This window comes from Pogoniulus pusillus, chromosome 1 (genome assembly GCF_015220805.1).
Source record: "Pogoniulus pusillus isolate bPogPus1 chromosome 1, bPogPus1.pri, whole genome shotgun sequence".
Classification (NCBI taxonomy): domain Eukaryota; kingdom Metazoa; phylum Chordata; class Aves; order Piciformes; family Lybiidae; genus Pogoniulus; species Pogoniulus pusillus.
Window position 1 is genome coordinate 39,955,615 of NC_087264.1, and position 23,811 is coordinate 39,979,425.

The 23,811-nt window shown below is 39.1% G+C and overlaps 1 protein-coding gene across 3 annotated transcripts in view; it reads left to right on the plus strand.

Moving 5' to 3' along the window:
- The window catches only part of MIPOL1 (mirror-image polydactyly 1), a 206,414-nt gene that overhangs the window by 177,540 nt on the left and 5,063 nt on the right, over positions 1 to 23,811 (plus strand). For all 3 annotated transcript variants that reach the window (XM_064149041.1, XM_064149059.1, XM_064149050.1), the window contains one exon: positions 8,144 to 8,374. In XM_064149041.1, coding sequence (XP_064005111.1) covers positions 8,144 to 8,374 — 231 coding nt within the window. The remainder of the gene's footprint in view (positions 1 to 8,143; positions 8,375 to 23,811) is intronic.

Below are 23,811 nucleotides of genomic sequence, written 5' to 3' on the forward strand. Positions count from 1 at the left end.
TGGGTTCCTTGATGTATATTTCTAGTTGGCACTTTGTCAAGGAAATAAACTTTCCTATATTTTGTGATGTGTGGATTGAAACTAGGTTTTCTTTGTCCTCAATTTAAAAGCATTAAATCATTAAATTAAGTGCTTCTGTGTAAGACTGAAATTGTAACTGAACAAATCATTTATGCAGAGAAAAGCAAGATAAAATTTCTTTCAAGAGTTCTTTAACATATCAGATTGATAAGAGTCAAAACACCTTTACTGCCATTAAATATTTACCAAGACTTGGCTTTTGGAAGGGGGGCAGTTCAGTGCAGTGTGTTTGGCTCCATGCAATGCTATTGATTAGCTATCAGAAGGACATAGTTAATGGGTAACTGGAGGTATTACAGAGTGCTCCACATTCTTGTCAAGTCTTTTCTCTGAAGACGACCTAAAATAAAGTCAGTTACAACTGGCATTCACCCTGTGACAGATTGCACAAGCTCACCTACGGTATGAACAAAAGGTTCACAAGAATCAGTTGACCAGGACTTAAGCAATCCTTTCTAGTAGTTGTTGTCATCACTGCTGGACTTTAGAACTGCACATGTTTACATTTAATTAGGGAGAACACACAGTTTACATCACACAGTAGCTATCAGTATCGAATCGGAATTGATTTCCGCTCTCTGTCTCAAATGACTGTTTCCTTCGGACTAATTAAAAAAAGGCACATAACAAAATGACTCATAAATTTTAAAGCAAAGTAAACACTGTTCCATGGAGACAAAAATAAAACTCAAGCTCATTACACTGAGCTTGTTTTCAGGTTGATTCTGATGCCTGCGTTATGATATATATCAGTACTATCAGATGTGTTTTATTTAGATGTATACATGAAGTGAATGCTTCAATGGTTGTTTCAGTATTGGGGGTCAGGACTCTTATTTGTTCAATCTGAATTGTTACAGTTTAATACAAGAGGTGATTCCCTGGTTTTGCTGCTTTTTACAGAATAATTTTCTCCATTTCAAACAAAACTGTCTGTGTGAAGGCCAGTCATGGAAGGTGGAAGTCAGAAGCCATTATCCTTGCCTTTGAGAAGCTGCAATGGAAAACTAAAGGCACAAGCCAAATTAGCCTTAACTTCATAGTTATGCATACAAATTTAAATTCAAACTATGGTGACAGGAGATGCTATTTAAGGCTCCTAACAGAAATGCCTGACTCCTGAATGTGCACATTCTCTGTCATCAGGGAAGGTTTCTGTGGTTGGCATTTTGGAGAGTAAAGGATCAAGGCAGCAGTTTACTGTGTACTGTGGGGTCAGTGGGAGCTGAAGAGGGTGCAGTCTGGGCAAGGCTGGTAGGTAGGTCTGTGGAGCTGTAGGAGCTGATCCTGAAACACCTGCTCAAAACGCCTCATGTTTATTTGTGCTGTAATGCCCTGATTTCCATGTAGGAGACAGTGTTCAGAATGACGCTCTTGGCAAGGATCATCAAAAAAAGAGGAAAAGCAATTCTGCATCTATTTTTTAGCTATTTTGGTTTGTATATCAGTGAATGCTTTCTTAATTAAGTTTAGCTTTAAGGAAAGAGGTACATTGTTGTTTAAACTGATGTCAAAAGCATACTCAAAGTATAAAAAATAAACCACTGTGACCTTTGGGACAGGATCCTGTCTCTTTTCCACCAGGTTTGTGTTTCTGCAAATCCCTGACATAGGCAATTTCCCAGCTGGCCCAAAGCCAAAGTTGCTGGCTCTACACCACCCACATACACACCCCTTCACTGATCCATGTCAGTTGAGTGGCCTCCAGCAAGCAGCAGAGAGGTACAGGGGCTGCCTGTGGACTGGGAAGGTGAAAATACCTCTTGTTGTTGATCCAGCTGTGCCCAACTCCCTGCTTGCCTGCAGCTAAGCCAGAATCTGCTCTGGTCCTGCCATGATACTCACACTTCCTGGAGAAAGTGGCTAAGGTTTTGTGAGGCATGGTAAAACATGGAGCTGCTGGCACCATCTTAAAACATCCTTTATATTCAAATACTGAGGTCATTCTTGATGACTTGATGCCAGTTCTGTCTTCGATTAATAGATAAGGTTCCCTCTGTATTTGCAGTGTTATCTAAACAATCTGTTACTGTAGGGAATAACTACAGTATTACAAATACTAAGTTAAAACTATTTTGTTAACTAAAGCCATTGGCAAATATTTAAGAATGGCCAAAGCATATGAATTGACAATAAAGAACAGATACAAGATAGCAAAATTCTTACTTGTGACTTCTAGTATGATAAAGTAAACACTATGCTAAATATTTTTTTTTCAATTTAACACTAATTTTACTTAAAAGAAAGCCTTCAGGGATAGATAGTTGCACTGTTGTGAATTCTCAGGCCAGAAGCTACCAATGCAGCCATTTTCCTGTCAAAATGTGACAGAAACACTTTACACCAAGCTTGGTTCTAAGAATGACATGTAGTCTAGTAAGCCCATTAAGAGTATTCCCTATCATTGCTGTTACATTGAAAGCACAGCCCCCCAGCTCATGGGAACAAGAATGAGAGCCTGTAAATCTGTCTTGCAGTTACCATAGGCGCGTTGTGGAACTGTGAAAATGTGCAATTAGTTTTAACGTATATCAAGTAATTCTCAAGATTAAAGCATCAACCCTACAATAGTCTCTTCTGTAAACTAAGATGCATTTTATCTGAGAGTTGTAGGTGTGAAAAAGCTGAGGCTAAGTTGTCATCTTCCAGACTCTAATCAGAGATAGGAGAGACCTCAGCCACAGGTGCATTACGTGCTAGGAAATTCAGGTGGATTTCAGGTGGATTTCTTAACTACAAGCTATTAACTGTGTATCTGTAGATCTGGCTGGAGAGGGTTAGTACCTCAGCTGCACAAGTCTCAAAAATGCTTTATACTCATTAGTATCAGGTATTTTTTGCCCTGTTTCAGCTAAACATTATTGACCCAGAAATAGTTATGTGGGGAACTTGGACCATTTGATAGTGTGGTGACTGTGAGGAATGATAGGTGGTGCAGAATGTCATGTGCATATCACTGCCATGTTAGGCTGTGCAGTTTGCCCAGTGGTCACATGAAGTGAACCGGAGGCATTTGATTACTGTGCAACTCTCTAGAGGAAGAGCTTGTAATGGAGCTACGGTTTCTGATTATTTCTCATTGAGAGGATGCCTCAGCAGTCTTTTGAGTTCAAGAAGAGCTGAGATCATTTAATCCTGTCCCATGAATGCTGTGGGTACTAGAGTGGTCCTTGATAGTGAAAGTGATGCCCAAAAGAAAATGTTTGCCGCTTGGCATCATCAGAAGACCACCAGGATATAGTTTTGTCCTAAAAGAAGACTGTGCTGCATCTAACTTAGCTCATTCAGCAGTGATGGATCTCTTTCAGTAGAGAAGATCAGAGCACCTTGCAAAGGTAGAATTGTGATTGCTCTTTTGCACAGATGAGGACACTGAGGCCGAAGGAGGAAAAATATGTTTGCTAGTGACCTATAACTTGCATTTGTTGAAAAATGTGTGTTCTGGGATGGGTAATAATCAGCTCAAGCTTTCACTGCAGATAATGAACTTGTGCTTGAATCATCTAGTGTCCAGACTGGACCCTTGTAGTGTTATAAGTTTCTCTAGCTGGTTTTAGGAGGGAAGGCAGAAACTCTTCTTACGGCTCACTGTAGATGCATATTCACAGGTAACTGAGTTTGGATGACATAGACATGCACGATCAGCACTAATCTGTCAATGCATTACCAGCCATGCCAGAGCTGGAAATCAGTGGTGGGCTCTACTCAACAAGTGCTTGATTAAGGGATCACTTGATTTGGTGAGAAAATATAAAATAAAAAAGATGCCTGAGCTCAGAGTAGGTAAAAATGTTTGAGTGCATCACATATGAGAGAAAACAGCAGCCTGTGATGGACTGTGACAGTGCAGAGAATATATCCTGCCTTACACCATGCACTGCTGTTCTAATGTGGTCTGCAGCCTTTGTGCCACAGAGCCTGAAGCAGCTGCTGCCTATAGTTGCATTAGTGAGAGGTGTTCGTGTGGTTGCACTAAGGGTAAAACACAGTCCTCCTAACTCCTATAATTACAGGCGAAGGAAGGCTAGTAAAATATTTGTCTATGGTAGGGCAGTGCCATCTCTTTACCAGTCTACCATCTGGCTCCTGACTCACATGCAATACAAACTTGACCATTTTATATCCTCCACTTTACAGCAAAATGTCAAAGTCCTCTCAGGTTTTGTGGGCTTTTTATTAATACTGTCTTACTGCAGTGTTTCCTAACAGCACTTTTGAGGTAATATTTTCGAGTATCAGTGCTGCCTGGCCCTTGAGTGCACTCAGTGGCTTGAAGGGACCCTCTTCAAAGCTATCTGAGTGCAGGGTGAGGTCTGAGAGTTCTCCAGAACTGACATGTCAGAAATGTTTGTAGTGAAAACCAAGGTCAGACCTACCTGCCTTTGAAAACATCGGATGTGTTTACCACTGGGGCAGGGGAGGAAGGAGGGGACAGACAGAGAATGTTCGGGTTTTGATGGGTTTTTTTTATTCTTTTGGGTGGAAGGTTTCTCTGTGTTGTTCAGTAATTGCTTCAGGTGGAAATAATTTCCCACCTTGCAGCAAAAGTATGCCTGGCAAGGAGAGAAGTGTCATAAGAGCAGCACTTCATATAGTTGATTTTCAGCCAAAGAAAAGTGCCTCTGGGAGCAGTTTCAACTGGTGAAATTTTTTTAGGCAGACTTGAACCTACTCTGACTTTGAGGGCTGAAGAAACTTCTTTCTATCTGCAGGAGTTGCATAAGTGGCATCATTGCTTGGAGTTTTTATTTCTGACTTGACACAGTTAAGGTGGGCCCTTGAAGCTCTCAGACCCAAGACAGAGCAAGAAAGGCACTGTACTGTCATAGTAAAGCAAAAGGGTTACTATAAAGAGCATGTGAATTACTTAAGTGACTATTTGAGTGCTTCTGTGACTAGAACTACTTATTTTTCATTTATACCATCGGTATTCTTAGAGGACATCATCTTTAGAACATTAATGAAGACATTTCAGAGCAATAGGGGACTAGAAAAGGGAATAAATAAAAGTATTTTAGCAAAGCATATAGTGATGGAGATTTGACAATTGCAAAGTTTAAAAGATCTGTGAGCCACAGTGCCCTTACCTAGAGGAATCAGAGTGGATACAAAAGATACACATCACAGAATCTGCTATCACTCACATAAAATCCTTGTGACTTAAAACATGCAATAGTGTGTTGCATACTGCACTGTTCATGGCCAGTCTTTCAGAGGCAGCCTGGTTGTAGCCACACAGGCCAAATATTTTAGAATATAAATAAATTACTATTTTCATATATTCTGGGGAGGGGGGAAGTCTCTCAGCAGGTGTGAACACATTGCAATATTTAGGCTATCTCTGTTTTGTTTGGTTTGTTGGGTTTTTTTAACCATGGACCCATATATTCACTGAACAATTTAAGTTCAGTCTTTTTTTTTTTCCTCTTTTAATCTTGTGCCAGGCATTTGAGAAGCAGGCAGCAGTAGTATTTTGGTAACTGGCTTTTGGCACTATTTGCATACCTTTGTATTTTTCCATGATGATCAAGACTTGACCATAGAGGGACTTCAGTCAGTAAATTTTATGTGCAACTCTTAAAGTAATTTTCTTTTTAATGAGTCTGTTCTAGGGATTATAATGTCCCTTTATAAATATTTATATTTTCAATATGTCTTCATTTAATTGAAAAGATTCTTCACAGTATTTTCAGGCAACTGCAGGTAGTAGACGTAATAACATATCAAGACTCTGACCTTTTAGCTTCTGGATTTCTATTAGCTCATTCTCATTTTGCTTGTCCATGTATATTATATTTTAGCTTGTATGTGATTTTCTTCTATGGGCTGTCAGAACAAAGAGTGTTTTTCATACAAATACCTTAATAAACTGGAAAGGAAGAAAATAGGCTATCGCATCCTGGTAGCTGTCATGCAGACTATGGCTTAAGTATTGTAGTCAGGGTATGGTGCTACTAGAAATCCACGCTGAAATAATGTTTGATACTTGCATGGCCATCAGTCAGAGGAATGGTCTCAAATCACGTTCATCAATCCAGGAACAGTTTCTGATATTCATGAATTAGTTTTGAAATTACTAAGATTACTTATCTATAAACACTGCTCATTATGGCATCCTGTTGCTATGATTTTTGTTAGAAATGTGTTCCACAGGTTCCTTGTACTGCTGATGTCATCTTCCACTGGTGTAAAATTTACCAGTGAATGATGACTCTGAAGACATGGGAAGCAATTGTTGCTAATTCCATGGAGAGGTTGCTGGTGCAGGCTCTTTCCCTGGTGATCAGCATTTAATGTGATTTCTATTGTTGCACCTCAAGAACTCAAACAGCTGATTGCCTACTAATTCCTTGGGAAATAATTCCACAGTCAACAGGCTTTGTTGAGATTTTTTTTTTTACCTGATCTTCTTTTATTCTCCTGGTTTTTATTTTTAGTGTCTTCTCATTATTTATAAGTAATGCCTGCCCAATAACCTTCTTTTTGTTTCTTTTCCATAGCAACTTTTAGCTGATCCAGGCATATTTATTTACTTTAGCTTTATGGATCTATTGACTTAAGACCCTATTCAGTTTCATTTTTAATTTCTGATCTCCCTTTGATTTGTCCAGAGCACACAAATGCAAAGCACATACTACTGTATTCTGGTTTGTACAATCAAAGTGTATTATTTTTGTGCTGTACGATTTGGTAGCTCTATAAATATACTTCAGTATCATGTATAAAACTGAATGGGTTGAGTATACAGGCATGGCAGTTCAGCATGAAATAGGTGATAAACACATCTTCTATTTGCCTGAGAGAAGCCAAAACAATGGGTGAGAAAGGACCTTGCAAGAAATTGTGGTGGAGGACACTGCAGATCTTGATATGTTGTGGCAGTTCTGGAGTTAGCACTCTAGCTTCATTAGAAATTGTAAATAAAGAATTGTACTGGATGCAGAAGAACGAGAAGATAAATCTATATATTTTCATTCATTTGCTGGACTGGTATATATTCTAAGGTGCAAACTATTTTCCTTCTCCTTTGCCTTTCTGCCTCCAGCTTTCATTTGCTCCTTAACTCCTCCACACTGGCTGATTTCTGCCTTAACCTTCGCAGAGTAATAACAGTTGCAGCCTTCTCAGTTTTCTTCCTGGGGGGAGGAGAAGAAGGTGGCTCTTAGCCCCTTCTGGCATTTGTCCAGGGAGTTTGAGGAACGATTCAGGGAGATCTCTGTGAGGATCTTTGCTTTACTTCTAAATTGTAAATCTTTGTAAATATATTTTTGCACATATGTGTTGTATTATACACTTGTACATTTTAGCTTGCTGTAAATTCCTTCGCTTCTAACCCACCTGAGCTGGTCTGGTGAATTTATTCAGGAGTAATTTCAACCCACCACAAAAGTGGGAAAACCTTGATGCTGGCAAGTTACCTTTCTCTCTCTACCATAGAGATATTATTTAAGACACAGTACTTTCTAATACAGGTGTTAATAGTTTATTTAAGCCAGCATTAAGAAATATTTTATGTTTCCTCTCACTGAAATGTTGACCAAAGCCCTTTAGAATTGGTTAACATGGCCAAATCATTTCTATTCCTAAGTAATCCTGCTGATTCAATGATTTTTAAATTTTGCATTGTAGCAGTTTTATTCCTTTTGTTACATTGAAAAATATATGGTTTCACAACTAAATCCCCTGTAATTGGTGATTCTGCTCTCCCTGTGTAACACGAGTTAATAACACATCAGTAACACTGATTAATTCAACTTCATGTAAATCACACTAGCAACTTTTTACTACAGCTTGAAGGTGGTCAGGAAGATGCTAAAGGTGAAAAACACTGCCTTCAATTTTTTCCTTGAGTAGACTTTTGACTTTCTAAAACTCTGGTAGTTGCATACTTCTGGAGGAGCCTTGTGGGAAGAGAATGTTAGTTTTGTTCTCTCTGGGTTTGTATTAATGCATGTGGATCCACGTGTGATAATATTTAAAATATTAATTAAATTGAGTGTCATAGTCTTGGAGCTCAGCCTTAAACTGAAATGTAATAATGTATATTGTTTTGTTTTCCCAGCTTATACAAATCTTTGTCTGAAGGAATGAATCTGAAGGACCAGCTTAGCTGCAGTTTCGGTACTTCTGAAAGTGGTCTGCAAGGCAGGGAGGATGTTGTGACCCTTGCCTGTCGCCAGATTGAAGATCTGGCAGCTCAGCTGCAGCAAGCTCAGTCAGAGCGAAAGGACACACAGCTGAAGCTCCAGAAAGCCCTGGAGGCTTCGCAGGAGGCCAATGAAAAAGTTCAGAAGTAAGTCTCTTGCCTTTCAAGAAAAATTGCAGCTGAAAAACCAAGTGAAATGTTGTTTCTCCTAGGAGTTTGCCTGCATTTGAAAGTGTAGCAGTACTCAGAGGAGGTCCCTTAAAAGGGTTCCTTCTTTGTCACCTTTTCTGCTTGTTGCTTACTCAGTGTGAAGCCAATCTTACAGTATTACACATTACTGTTATGGAAACTGCTTTCTTCAGGTGCAGGGCACAGATGGAGTGTTTCCTTCAATGAATACTTTTCACTTTTTACCTCATGGCAATCCCATAGCAACTGAGTATTTGCCTTTGTAATTGCATGATAGAATATTAAGATTCTCATTTTTTGGCCTGTTGTACATCTGGCAGGTTTCTCACCACGGTAAGTGCTAATCAAGTTATTTAGGGCTGGCTTCAAGACCAACAGGAAGTCTCTGAGTCAGTGAACAAGGATTGTATTTTCTTTCCCATCATAAGATGCTCAGTTAAAAGGTTACTGAACTCCTGAAGTTCATCTCTACTGAAGTCGTTATTGTCATGTTTGTTATTACTAGCACATGAACCTTTCAAATCTGATTGCTGGGACACAGGCAAGCATGTAGGCAGAGCCTCTTCACAGTCTGGCACTTCTCATCTCTGCATTATATTCATCAGCTGCAAAGTACCCTTTTCTCACCCTTCCAAGGCAATCAGTGCTGAACTGATGCAAATTTTCCTGTCTTTCCTTATTTCTCTTCAACTTTAATGTCTGCAGCGTATTTCCAGAGTAGCCAGGAACTGGTTTATATTATATTGAAAGGATCTAAGAGGAATTCTTCCTGTTAAAAAAAAATACATACCGAGTTCTCCTTTAAAAAAAACAAACTATTTTTACATCTCTAATTTATTTTTAACTACCTAAAATATAGTGTGTGTGTGTATACATATATATATATATATATATATGTTTTCCATCAGGACTTTAAAACCCACAGTGGTTGTCTGTGAATCATTTGACTCTTTCTTTTGATCACTTAGATATATTTGATATATGCTTAAGAAAAATAAACCTACAAAAACTCATTTCAGCCTGGTAAACAGAATATTGTCTAAACCTTTTTGTGCATTGTTTAAATGCACAAATGTTCATTGTATTGATTAGCATTTCCTAGCCATAGATACTTAAGTGAAAGTTGTTATTTGATTTGGGTTCTTTTTTTAGTGCTGAGTCTTTTTTGATCCTATGTAACCAGGGTGGCTAGGGCCGAAGTGCAGCCACAACCCAAATTAAAGTGATGGTGCTGTGCTGCTGTAGTGAAAAGCATTTATGCAATTTAACGTGCTCAACTACTTGGGAAAATTTTGGCCAGGTTAGTTTTCATTTATTGCTAAGATCAGACAACTGAGCCTATAGCAAAATTAAACAATTGTGTGAAGTCTTTTGATGACAATAGCATGCCCTTTTTACCAAGAAACTGTGGAAATGCTCTGTGCATCTTCCCAGCACCCGGAGTCATCCACCCCCATCTTATAATTCAACCTGCAAACAGATTAAGCAGCTGAGTTTGTGGAAAGTATGTTTACTTTGAGCTAAGAACCCTTGTGTGACACTATAGAGATTCCTCTGACACCTCTGGGAGAGCTACACAGACAGTTCGTACTCATCAGCAGGGAAACTGAGCTGAGAATTCCCAATTTCTTTGTAACCTCAACCGCTTTATACAAATTAGTGTTTGGCAATTAGGCAGGAACTCATTTGCTAGCTTAGCTTTTTATTTCTAAGATGTAGGATGTGCTACATTTCAAAAAGGAACTGACAGTTTATAAACCTGTCAATGTAGAGGCTTCTTGGTATTAATTACAGTGGTATCAATTATTAGCACTGTCTTAGGAGGGTGCCTGTTGTAATCTAAATTGTGACACTACAGTTCAGAGCCTATGTAGGATTCTAAACCATATTTTCCTGACTTCTTTTTAAATGCTCGAGTAAAAGTAAATTCTGACATATTAGGTAGGTATTTTTACCTGCTGTACAAAGTATTTTCTCTGTATTATTCAGTAAAATGTCTGAGTAATGCAGCAACTATTAAAAATCAGAAGAGGGAAAACTAACTGTATGAGCTCAAGAAAGAACATAATTAGAGTAATTAAAATAATGTTGAACAAGGATGTAGTTTATCTCTTCATGTCATGTAATTTAGTGATGTTTGCTGTGCCTTTGCTAATCTGTTCTCTGACAGCACTGAAGAATTTTTCTTATATTCCTAAAAACTTCCATGCTTGCATTCAGCATCACACGCAGAGCTTGATGTGTAGTTTCTCCTTCACGTACTGTTTACGTACCCACCTGCAACTGTTGCTTTCTAAACACAAGATCCAAGTCAGAACAGTGGTCCTGTGTTTTCCATCAGGTCACAAAGCATCTAAACCATTTCTGTTTTCTGTTCTACATGAAACAGCAGCTGTGAAACAGAAAGGAGATATATTGGAATCTGCTTATAGTGAATTTGGACATAGTGAAAATCAGCTTATTCTGAAGCAGGTGAAATGTCTCACTGCAGCACGAGATAAAAATTGCAACTCTGCGCTCTTGCCTGTGATTTGCCATCCTAGCAGGGGTAATGATGTGAAACAGAAAATGTTAATGCTCAGAGACTGACCACACAGATAGAGCAGCATTTGTTTGAGTCTGTTTTGATGCTGAAAAATAAGCAAGGTACACGTTAGACATTTAAGAGTGCTCTATTCTAGTTTCTAAAGCAGATACAGGTATGCACTCATTCAAGAGAAAAATATAATGATCTGCACAATAATTAATATTTTAACCCATACTCTGTAGAATTGCCATGAGTGTCATTTTCAATTAATGTTTATAATTTGTGGTTACAAACAAAGAATTAGGACAAAGGTGCAGAATTCACCAGGATTGTTGGCATAGAGCCACAGGCCCCCTGCAAGTTTGTCCTGCTGAAGAAGCCAGGAGCCAGCTGGTGCAGCCTCAGCAGGGAAATGGAGCTGACCTGAAGAAGGTGGCTGGGAAAGCCTGTGAATTAATTAATGCCTCTGCCATCAGAGGAAGCAGGACACTTTAAAACTGTGCTTTCTGCTGGAACCTCTAGGATTCAGGAGTGGCTACTGATGTCAGTGAGATCAGAGGAGGTTATAATGTAATACCAAATCAATATTAGCCAATTATCAGTAAAGGTTGAGGCCACTTTTGATGTGGTTTATTCCAGGAAATGTTCTATTTCTCTACAACAGCTTTGCAGCTGGAGTGAATTTTAATGCAATTTGTCTACTGAGGGCTTCTACTTTTTTTTTCTCACAGCTGAATGATTCTAGCTCAGTAAAGTGTTGCTCTGTGTGCATGAGCACAGTCACACTTATACAGTCACATAGCTGTGTAAGGTGGCAGTGAAGGTAGTGAGTGTGGAATTTCTGTGTAATCCTCTAAAAGTAAACACAAAACCATAAAGCAGAGGTGTGCAATGCTGAAATACACAGGTATGAAAATAAGCAAAAATGGTGAAAAAAGTGCTGCCTGAGCACTTTGTCCAAGTGGTTCTGCCTAGAACAAAGTAAATATAAAAGTGATGTGAAGCAGGAATTATTGCTTCATTTGTCCTTAACTGTTCATTAAAGAGACATTTTCTTTTGATTTTTTTTTCTTTTAAGGAGGAGATCAGGAGAGTTGCCAATTTGGATAAAATAGTTCAGTGGATTAAACACATAATACTAAGCGATCTTCTGAATAAGCAGATAGTTTTATCAAAGAAAATTAGTGTTTCTCATAAAATAAATACTGCCCTTAATGACATTTGCTTTACCATTTAAGGTGTGATTTTTTTTTTTTTGGCCTTTCATTGCTACTGGAACACACCCATTTTTTGAGTAGTCCTGGATTTCTCTCCGGCATTTCCGAGCATATTATCTCTGCTTTTGTAGTTCCGAGCTGATACTGAGAAATACTGAGAAATAAGCAGGTCGATGACACAACAGAAACAAACAACTCTTACCAGCATTTGGCACTGATGAAAATAATAAATAAATAAATAGAAATAAGAAGCCAGCATTTATTAAGTGGTGAAAGTTCCCCTCTTCTACAAATAAAATGAATCTGCCTTCCAAGTGCAGGAACTGTGTGCATTTCGCGTCAGCATCCAAGATGTTCTCCAGTGCTAGCTGGAGGCCTCATCTTTCCCCGAGTGAGCCGAGCAGTGCAGCTCAAGAACAAGAATGAGTATTTGAATAATCACACCACAATGTGAGGTGACCCTCCAACAGGGGACTGACCAGATACACATATGGATTTTGGGAGGACCCTCTGATACTCTTTCTTAACACAGCTGTGAGAAGAATGTGGCTAAGACCCAGTAGTCTTTCTGGAGTATAGCTGGCAAAGGAAACCATGAGGAGAGGAGAATTTAACACATGGGTGTAAGAGAGTCCGCTTCATTGATGCGATCTGAGGGGAATGTCTAATGACTGGAAGAATCAAACTTGGCAATGAAAACACAAAGCTCTTTTCATCAATTCAAACGCAGACTCTAAAGCTGCAGATGGTTACCTCCAGCCTTGCCTATTCATTGCAGGGTTGTATGAAATGGCACTTTGGTGAATACTAATAGATCAAAACAAAGATTTAATAACATAAAGATGGGGTGTTCATTTTTAAATGAGGATACAGGTCAATGTCTCAGAAAAGAATGAAATAAGTATCTTTATGTATGGGTCTAAAGTCTCTGGAGATTTTTAACTGCAAACACAGTATGTTTGGTGTGCAGATTGTGTTGAGTACAGCACAGCTATGCAGGAAGCAGGCTAAAAGCAAGATTTCTGAGTTATTATCCTAATTGAGCCTCTTTGCAACATGCAAATGTTGTTAACTGGTTGTCTCCCTTTTAAAATCATACCTACACGTATTTAGAAGTAGAAGTACACATTGTAGCTTGTATGCGTTCGGTCACTCGTGGATAAGAATGGAGCTAGTTAATTAGAAATTGCAAGCAGAAGCACTGCACAAAAGAAGCAAGTTGGGGTCTTAAAGCTATTTGTTTTGAAGGAACCACCAATTATTACAGACCTCATTTGGCTTCCTTTTAAATTTTACAGATTAGTTTCTTTATTTTTGCTCTTTCAAAATAATAAATATCATTTGATTTCTTAGTTCATTAAGGGGCAACATTTAGATGTTCAAACTTCCCTATTAAAACTAAACTGATTTTTTTTTTCTGCTTGCAAAACTGTATTGTGGTGAACATCAGATCAGCATATTCACTACTGGAGGCTTTGAATACAGCTTGATAGATATAAGTAGTTTCACTGATTTGTGCCAGTAAATAATTTAGGAGATACGATTTTATTTGTAATGAAAAGTCTTGTGCTGCTTGCTGCTGTGAATTTCTGCTGGGACTGAATAGTTGGTAACCTTTTAATATCATATGGGGAATAATTCAGTTGGTGCTGGCATTTTTGAAAGTAAATTAAGTCCTGGTGACTTGTTGCAAAATGTGGATGTAGAGCTAATTTCTTAGTTACGGCAAATTAGGTTAGCTCACACTGAGTTGCATTCATTTGTCCCAGTTAAGGATATGACCTGTAGTTTGCAGAGGAACTGATGCTGGTGGGTACATTCAAAAGATGAGCAAGTGAGGGCAAAGTGCAAGGAGTGTTTTACTTGCTATGGCAAGCCACAGAAGCCAATTGTTATGAGAGTTTGTATGGGAAGAACCAGGGAGCTGAGGAAGACAGCTGTTGTAGCTGTCTGAAATACCAATGAAAATTAGCAATACTTCTGGTCTTTCAGAAATGGATAAAAAGTTATTCAAGGAGATTCAACACAGGAAAAATTGCTTGATGAGGACCAATGTGTTGGCTGGCTCATGCAATGATTAAAAGCAGATTATAAGCTCCATGGGGCCCATAAGAGATACACAGTCTCCACAGGCAGGGTTTTATGATGTTTAGGCAACCCACAATAGCCAGATGGAAGATTCCCAGACACGCAAAACTACCACATACCCCAAAGAATTCTGCAGAGTACAGCAGCAGAGCTGATGCAAAATTTCTTTGGCATGCAAGACATGAGAAAGTCTGAAACCCAAAATCTAGTAACAGTCACATCATATCCTATGTGAAAATATTACCATTAACTAGAGCAGCAATAACAAGCAATGCCAGTTTATTGGAATTTTAGGCAATAGGCTTTAGGAATTCAGTGAGGAATTAGGGCTAATTGAAATGAGTGAAAAATCTTGTGTGATTTAACTGAAAGCAATACATAGTAAGGTTAGAATTTATTTAAATACTTGGAATTCTGCACTGCTAACACCAGTGACTCCTCTCTGAAAGATTCCCCACAGATAGCACTGAAATGCATGGTGAAACAATGAACGAAAAGTCCTGTAGAGATACCTGTTTGTTGTAATCAAGGAACTGAGTAAGCCAGCAAGGTTATGTGCAGAAATTCAACATATAGAGAGTAATCATCTCTCTGGGTCTGGAATAAATGAAATACTGAACTAGTATTCAAATCTAAGGTGAGCTGAACAAACTTAGTCACTGCTGGTAGGCAGTCTGGACTGTCAGTCTCTGGACTGTTGTAGATATACCATGTTTCTGAATCTCTAGACAGATCTTGTTTTCCTTGGTAAGGCTAACGTATTATTCATGCTGTGCAAAAGGGAATATATCACTTTTGCAAAGCTGCAATAAAATATATTTTCTACATTGAATTACATTACCTGTATTGGGTGACACTTAGCAATTTTTTGAACTGCACACTCCATGTTACAGTCCAGGTGAAACTTGCAGTCTGTGATGGAGGGAGTGCCTAATAAATTGGTACCATTAATGCTGATAACTTCCCAGCCCAGTGAAGGGAGGGCTTGGGCTAGCATAAGCAGAAAACTTCTAACTGGAAAAATATGAAAAAAAGTCAGCTTCTTGTCTTTTTTGCCTGCATTCCTGTAGGGCTTTTTCCCAGTTTTGTCTGATGCCTGATGAACATAAATACAGAGCCAATATCAGAACACCACCTCCCATTCTCCAGGTGAGCACCCTTGATCATCACCCACAGAATAGCATTTTCTGGTCTAATTACATTTCAGATGTTTCTTTTGTAGAAATTGATAGCTTCAGAAAGAGAAGTAGAGAAGACTCTTCTGCCCTGGAGTGTAATGCTCTCTGGAGAATTTGGAGATATGGGTTAAAACCAAGCTTTCCTTAGCCTAGCTAAATGCCCTAGCTGATAGTATAACTTTTTTTTTTAACTTGTTTTTAAAAGGAGGAGTGGTAGTACTGCTGTTAACTTTGTCACCAGAAAATAAACAAATATCCTCAGGGTAGTTTTAGAGAAGGGCAACTTGAAGACCTGTGGACAACTTGCAGCAAGACGCTTGAAGGAGCTGAGACTTGGAGGGGAAAAAAAAGGCAAACAAAACTGTTTGGCTAGTTTAGGAGTGCCTTTCTGCTTAAACTAGCTGATGTAAATCCCATCCTAAGGTGTTGCTGTGTTCTGTGTGCAGTTTGAAGGAGGAAGGCGCCGATCCAGAGCACAGGTGGAGCTGCAAATCCCATTCTCTATATGAGAGCACTGAAAGACAGATTTGGTGATATTCAGAATTCCTGCAGCTGGCACCTTTTGTAGTACTAACGATTCCTATCTTTTGACATCTCCTTTTCACTTGAAGATGGTCCTTAATACAGCAGTTTGTGGTATCAGTGCCAAAATCTTGTACAGTTATCATGTGTCATATTGACAGAGCAGATTACGAGATACCCTTCTCATGGATATTTTAAGTGTCATAGATTATAGTGAGGCCTTTAGTATCTGATGGCTTATGATAAATGCCAGGATTATGTTCAGTGGTGTATGTAACAGAATGAAGACAAAAAGTCCCAACCAAACAGAACAGCAAATAAAACTTTCCTGCATTCCTTGCACACCCATAATATCCATTGACTAAAGGAGGTTTCATATGGATGAAGAATTCAAAACTGAGCATACAGCCTGCCTAAGTATTTATTTTCCTTCTATAGCTATGGTTTGCATTTACTTAGCCTCTGTGAATTGTGGATTGCAGTACAGATATTGTTTTCTTAAAGTATGAGTAGTTACAATATAAACACAAATATTTATCATCATTTGAATATTTACCACCTTAGCCTTCCACGAAAATATAAGCAGTGCTGAAACTTCATTCCCTCAAACACTAAAACGTATTCTATGAAAGTCAAATGTTTTCAGAGTCAACATAATCACAGCATCCCAGTTTTTGACCTGTGTGTTCATTTACAGTTTGCTTATAGCTGCTTCACAGAGATGGAAGTTTGTAGATTACAACATGGTTTTATTGATTTATCAGTAGCAAAATACACTAAGTATACTCAGTAAACTGGATCGGCTAGCTCTTGGGCTTGTATTGTATAATATCAGCTTGTTGTGGAATACTTCAGAACAAAATCAGAATGTTAGCATAGTTAACATCAATGGTGTAAACCAGACTTGCAAAGGCTAATATTTAGTAAGACCAATAACACAAACAAATTAGATGTTGAAGTTGTTTGCCCAATAGGAAGAAGCATGCTGACACAGTGTTTGTAAGCTTAGAGTTAACCGTTCTATGACAACTTATTAAATACCTTTGAGCAGCAGATTGAGTGCTCCTCAAAGAACAGCAGGAAAAAAAAACCTTTTCCTCAGATATGCCCTTTTTTTTTTATGTCCCAAGATGATAAAAAGAGTGTCACAGCAAATAATCGTTTACTTTAATATTTTATATCCAAATCAGATAAGTCCATGGCATTTACATTGCCGTTACTAAATAGTATTTGGGCTGTTTGCAAGAGTCATTTATTTGTGGCTTGGCTAAAGGAATAAAAATAAATGTGCGGTTCCTTCAGTTAATACTCATACTGTTTCTTAACATATGCAAAAGATTGAATACTGTCAATGTATGTGCAGGAGCTCAGAAAAGAAGCCCAGGCTTGCTGAAGCTTCTGAATTGCATCTAATCTTGTAGAGAATTGCTGGAATAGTTCTTTGCAGCGACAAACAGAAATAACTGACAAGACCAATGAGATATTTCATTTTAAGCAAACTTGAAGTAATTTAAATTTTTCCACTGCTTAAAATGACATGTGCCTTTACTGAAGCAAGGACTAGTTCTCTGAGGAAAAATTTACAGTTCCTGTTGCTAATCTACTTCTGAGTCATGGAATCACAGAATATATCTGACTGGAAGAGACCTCAAAGATCACCCAGTCCAACCCTCGACCCAGCGTTGAAGAGTCAACACAAATCCATGTACCTAAGTGCCAGGTCCACACGGTGCTTGAACATCCCTAGGGGTGGAGACTCCACCACTGCCCCAGGCAGACCATTGCAATGTTTGAGACCCCTTTCAGTAAAGAAATATTTCCTAATATCCAGCCTAAAGCTCCCCTGGCACAGCGTGTAACCATTTCCCCTAGTCCTGTCACTTGTCATCAAGGAGAAGAAGCTGGCACCCTTCTTGCTAAGACTTCCCTCCAGGTAGTTTTAGATTAGTCATTAATAGACAGATTCTTCCATAAGGGTTTTATTTTTTTAACATGGTTTTGTAGAAAGGCAGGATCAACTGTATTTTGAAGTATGAGAGCTCACAATTTTAACTCCATCATTGCCACTGCTCTTTTATAGTCAAGTTCCTCAGCTTTCTTCTTCTACATGTTTGAGGTAGGTGATGTGGATATTAATCCAGACACTGAGTTGTCTGAAGGCATAAATCTTTAGGATGAAATTTTGTCATTTCATTTCAGATTATGGATTTTTTTTGCCCACTGAAAGTATCAGAATTGAGCTTTTTAACAGAAGACATTGCAGGTCCTGAAGATAATCTAATTCTGCATTTAGCTCTTTATTCTCATAATCTGTCCCTTGCTACCATCTCAGTTACAAGAAAAACATCAATTATGTGAAGGATGTAACAGATGCACACCTGCAGCTGATAAAAGGGGTATCTAAGTGGTGAAGTCAACAGAAAAGGCATTTCACATATCTCCAGTTTTAGACAGTGAGAAAATATTTTACTCTATGCTTTTGAAGAATTTCATGTCTCTTTCTGTAAAGCAATTTTTTTTATGCCTTCATCAGCAGAAATTAAAAATCTGTCCCATTTGTAATACCACTAGGCAGAAATCACAGAGTCACAGAATGCTAGGGATTGGAAGGGACCTCTAGAGATCACCGGCTCCAGCCCTCCTGCCAAAGCAGGAACACCTAGGGCAGGCTGCGAAGGAACACGCCCAGGCAGAGTTTTAAAGTCTCCAGAGAAGGAATCACACATAATCACAGAATCAATCAGGATGGAACCAGTTGAGATCATCAAGTACAACTAATTACTTAACACCATCTAGTCAACTAAACTGCGGCACTAAGTGCCACATCCAGTCCTTTTCTAAACACTTCCAGGGACGGTGACTCCACCAGCTCCTGAGGCAGCCTGTTCCAGTGGCCAATCACTCTTTCTTTGAAGACAGGAAATTTTCCACCAAGCTCATAAGGATTCAGGCTGTCTTCATAATGAGCAGAAGGTCCACTGTTTCTGTCCTTAGTCAGGCTTGCTCATGAGTTTGCTTATCTCCCAGGAGCAGGAGGAGAAGCTCATTCCCAGTCAGATGGCAGGAACATGTAACAAAATGGGCCCAGAAAGTCATTGGGGAAAAAAAAATCTCATGTGTGTTGTTTTGCTAGAGTGGTGCAGAAGGCAACTGGAGACAGTCTGTGTGCCAGCTACTAGAGAGGGGTTACTGAAGCTTAGAAGTCGGAAGGTTTATTTTTACTTTAATAGCCTTATGTGGCTGATAACTTAGCAAAAAGCCTATGAAGGCTTTAAGGAGCACCACACATATGTAGACATCTTAGTCTGTGAGGCTAAGTCTCAAGTGTCATTTTGAAGTATCATTTTTGTGTGTGTAAATGAGCAGTCAAGCATCTTTTTTGCCTTTGCCACTTCATAGGAGACCCCCATTGCAACAGCACTATAATGGACAAGCTTTGTGCTGGTAACATCTATCTCTAGTATGTTGCAGACAGTAAGAGGATGGATTTTTTTGGGAGGTCTGCTACTGAGGGAAGACTGCTCTTATTTTTCTGGAAATATTTTTCAGAAGTATGACTTAAATGTGAGTTGCCCTGAAACCAGAAGATGTCTGTGGGCACCAATGGATTACACAAGAAGGGTGAGGAGTTCACCTACCAATCTGAGCCCATTACAAGGACTTATCACAAGTGAGAGCTGAAGAAAATGCTTTCCTCTTACATCCAAACCCATTTCCATTGTTACCTGACTTCTTGGTGATGTAGAAGTCATTCCAGCTTGGTCATTATTACATCAGTTATGCCAGGACGCCAAACCTGTTGAAATACAGCAAACCTACATTAAAAAAATACTATTTTTAATGTTGTGGAGGAATTTGATGACAGTTTATAGGAAGGAATTTTCTTTCCACAAGCTCCAGATTAGTCTTGGTCACAAGAGCAGAGCCACCTTGGAAAGGTGGAATGTAACTGAGAACTTCCTAGAGCCAGCAAATCTACATTGGGTAAAATACTTATGGACTCCAAAAAAAGCTCATGTTGTCATTGTTGGTGGTGATATCAAGAGGAGTCTGCCAAAGCTGTGCTTTGAAGAGAAGTACTTGGAAAACAGCCTGAGTAGTACATCAGTATTTTTCAAACTCATTGTAAACAGGACTTGACCAGAACATGCCCGAAAGAGGTGAGGCTGGCTCGGATGAGGCAGCTGAGAGGTTCAGACCTAGCCTTACAAGGAAGCTTTGTTTGAAAGATGCAAAAAGGTGTAATGTGGAGTATTCAGGCTGGTACTAATAATAAAGTTTAGAGTGTCTTAGTAATCTCATTCTAGATAGATCTCTAAATGTATATCAATCTTCTGATCCTACATCCTGCATGTTTAGCTCACGAGCAGTCCTGTGCAACTTTTTGTTTAAATACTGATGAAGAGGGATTTAGAACAGCCCAAAATCCTCTGAAAAACAGGTCCCTTTTCCATCTTACTGCAGAAGGGGTTGGACTAGATGACCTTTGGAGGTCCCTTCCAATCCAAACCACTCTATGATTCTATGGTCTCCTGAAATGCATCTCAGTAGGATATAGAATAAGAAAACTGGCTAGTTGTTACCACTCGACATGGTTCAGAGCACAGATAGAGAAGCTGAGAGAAAAGGGCTTTGTGTCCAGCAATTTTAGGCTCTAATTCTGCTATTTTTTTGTGTGCACATGAGGAACCCAGTTCAGCTCAAGACTACTTATACATAAAATAAAACATATGGAGGTTATAGTCTTCTTTGTTTGTTAATCTTCAGCAAGTAATTTCATGTCTCTGTATGCTGTTTTGCCACATGATAATAAAAATCAGGCTAGATGTCTGCCTTATAAACACTTGACTGAAAAGTTCTGGCCACCCCTATGTGTTGTGAGCATTCAAAACAAGAGTATCTGCTTTTCTGAGGCTGTATCACACCCAAGAAGGTGGTGAGAAATCATTTAGAAAGAATAAGCTTGCCTGTGATTCATGGTGCTCTAATGATACCAAACATCAATACCAAAGGATAGGACTAGTGTTCATCAGGAGCTGAGAGGAAGTAATGGTTTTTTCCCTCTTTAAATTGCTAAATACTGTGTCAGAATAATTTCTGTGGGGAATATGTGTTAGCATAAGGTGAAACTGATTGCTCTTCCTAAGCAGATGACTGAGACTTTCAGGAAGTATTTGGCAAGGCAATCTAGGAGGCTCTTGCCTATTCTTAGCAGCACAAACATTAAGGAAATGCTGTCACTGTAAGGAATAGGATTCAAGATTTCTCCCCCCAAAAAAATGACACCAGCTGTGACACCAAATGTGTGGAAACAGTCATTTCCAATGCTAAAAGTAATTTGAGCTTATGGAAAAGGGTTTTTCTTGCACAAATGGAAGTAGTGGACTTTGCTAAAAATTAACATATAAACTGTTGGACTCAAGCTGGAGTAATGCAGTGAAGTTCTGTCATCTGATTAATTAATCTGCTGAATATCATTCAGCCTTAAATATACCAATATATGCCTTATTCCAGTTAGTGTTAATTTTTTAACTCTTTAATATCATCCACATGCTCCAAATGCAAATGGTCCATCCAGTAGTAAGAGTCTGGTCTATACAATGAGTGTGTTGTAGATCTCAGTGTACTGAAAGAGAGGTGAAGTCACAGTTTAGTTGTTTCAGGGTTTATTTTTCTTTCTCATAAGCTCATTTGTTTCAGGCAATCGATGTATGCTGTCCTTTGAAAGCATTGGAAAGCAAAGCAGCAATACCTTTCACAAGATGGCATTAAATCCAGCATAGATGCAGAGTCCTTATTTTGTATTATCTTGTACTGTGTAGCAATCTACATCAATGCAAAGCAGGGTGAAACGCTGTCAAAATGCACCAGCTCTGTTTACTGCTCACTTTTTCTGCTGCTAGCGATGGCACAAGGTGAATAGTAATGGTGAGCTAACTCATAATCTTCCAAACAGAAGGTAGAGAGCAAACAATTTGACAAGATTAGTTATTGTGGACCACAGATAAAGGCTTAATATTTTAGCCAAGGCCTGTGTAAGCTGGGTTTATTTTGAAATATGCCTGCTGTCAGGAGCCCAACTGGCTGTATTTACTTCTAAGTTCAATCATATACAGAATTACTCTTTTGGGTAGGGAAGACGTTGAAAGGGATTTAATAGTAATGCTTGTTTTGTGACAGTGCTTTTCAGAGGCAGAATGGCTTACCCTGCCAAATTTCGGGCCTGTAGGTTTAATGGAACATACTTTCTGGAGTGACATTACAAACAGAGCTGGGCAGGCAGGAGTTGGCAGTGGTGCTTGCAGCAATTAGATTCAACACTGTGGTCTACCACAGTTTAGAGCTTGCTGATGCTTCTAAATCAGTCTCTAAGTCTTGTGTTTTAAGACCAGAAAGGACCATTAATACCAGTCAGTCCAGCCACCTGTCTAACATGGGGGCACTGAATTTGGGTCTGCAATTCCTGCATCGAGTTTAAAATGAAGCACTGCTGGACTCCAGTGTGTCATTTAGAAAGACTCTGATCCAAAGAAGTAGAGGGAACTTCGTTAAGCTCGAGAGAGAGAGTGGTGCATCTGAACCACATCTAGTCTTTACCACTATGATGATGTACGAAGGAATTGTTACAGTCTGCTCTGTGACCATTAAATGCAACCAGCAATGTCTTTTAGTGAGTCAGTCAAAAATTATCATTGTTTAAAAAGGAGGGGTTTGAGCTGGCAACAATAGTATCTGAACTGAGGAATAAAAATAAGCAAAGATTCACTGAGGCACCCAGAAGTAAGAGGGTGAAGCCTCTGCAGCATGGTAAATAGGCCACTCATAGCAAGATCATACCCTTACATTCCAGACTTCAATCCAATGACTAAGCATTTTATTCCACTGTAGCAGCCTCTGAACATCTGAAACTGAGAACAAACCACCTCATCACCCAGCACACACCACTCCTCTGAGAGAGAAGTAGCTGGGGTCCAGTTCCCTTGTACAGATCATACAGCAAACCAGTTTCCTCCAGCCTCTTGAGTAAAATGATCCTATCCAAGTGACTGGTTTCTGCACAAAACTAGCATCAGACAGGGCAGCCTCTCTTCTCTGTGGCAGAGAAAATGCTGAAAATGGGTACTCTGTCTAGAATTGTATTAAATATTCCCAAAACGAAGGCTGAAAGAAAGGAGAGGGAAAGGAAAGGAGTTGTTTTTTTAATTCCCTGATGAAATCAAGTGAATTTGTTTGGATGACCGCTCACTAAACAGTCATTCACTGAGTCCTACTGATAAACTGCTTGTAGTGCTTTTGTCCAATGCATTTTAGTTACCTAATGTATTTTCAAGTGCTTGGTTTCTAAAGGGAATTAGTGTTAGCAAAACACATTCCACGAGAAGTCAAAAATAACACAAGTAAGGCCATCTTCATAGCCTGAGCCTAATCTTATCTACTGGAAAGATAACCAAGGGTTATAGTTTAGGTTTATAAGCCTTTATATAAGCATTTCAAAATCCAGAAGGGTTTTGTTTTTATCACTGAAGTCCTCCATCTGCAGGTAGAAGGTATTGTTTTCGGATAGTCTGTAGATTGCTCAGCAGATTAGGACATGGGGTGCTTGAAGAATCCCTGTGGCCTTTTGAGCTAGATTTCTAGCTCAGACATTAAAAACAAAAATCAGAACAGAGAAACTTGGAAGCTCTGAGTAGAGAGGTGAACATTGTTGCCATATAATGGCAACAATGGGTAAGTTAATATCATTTCATTGGAGCATCGGGAGCTTTGTGTCTGGAAGCACAACTTGTACCTTCCTCTTTTTGCTTCTACTGCTTCTGCTGCGCCCGCAGCTATCTTCCTCCAACGCTGTTTTTGCTGCTGCTG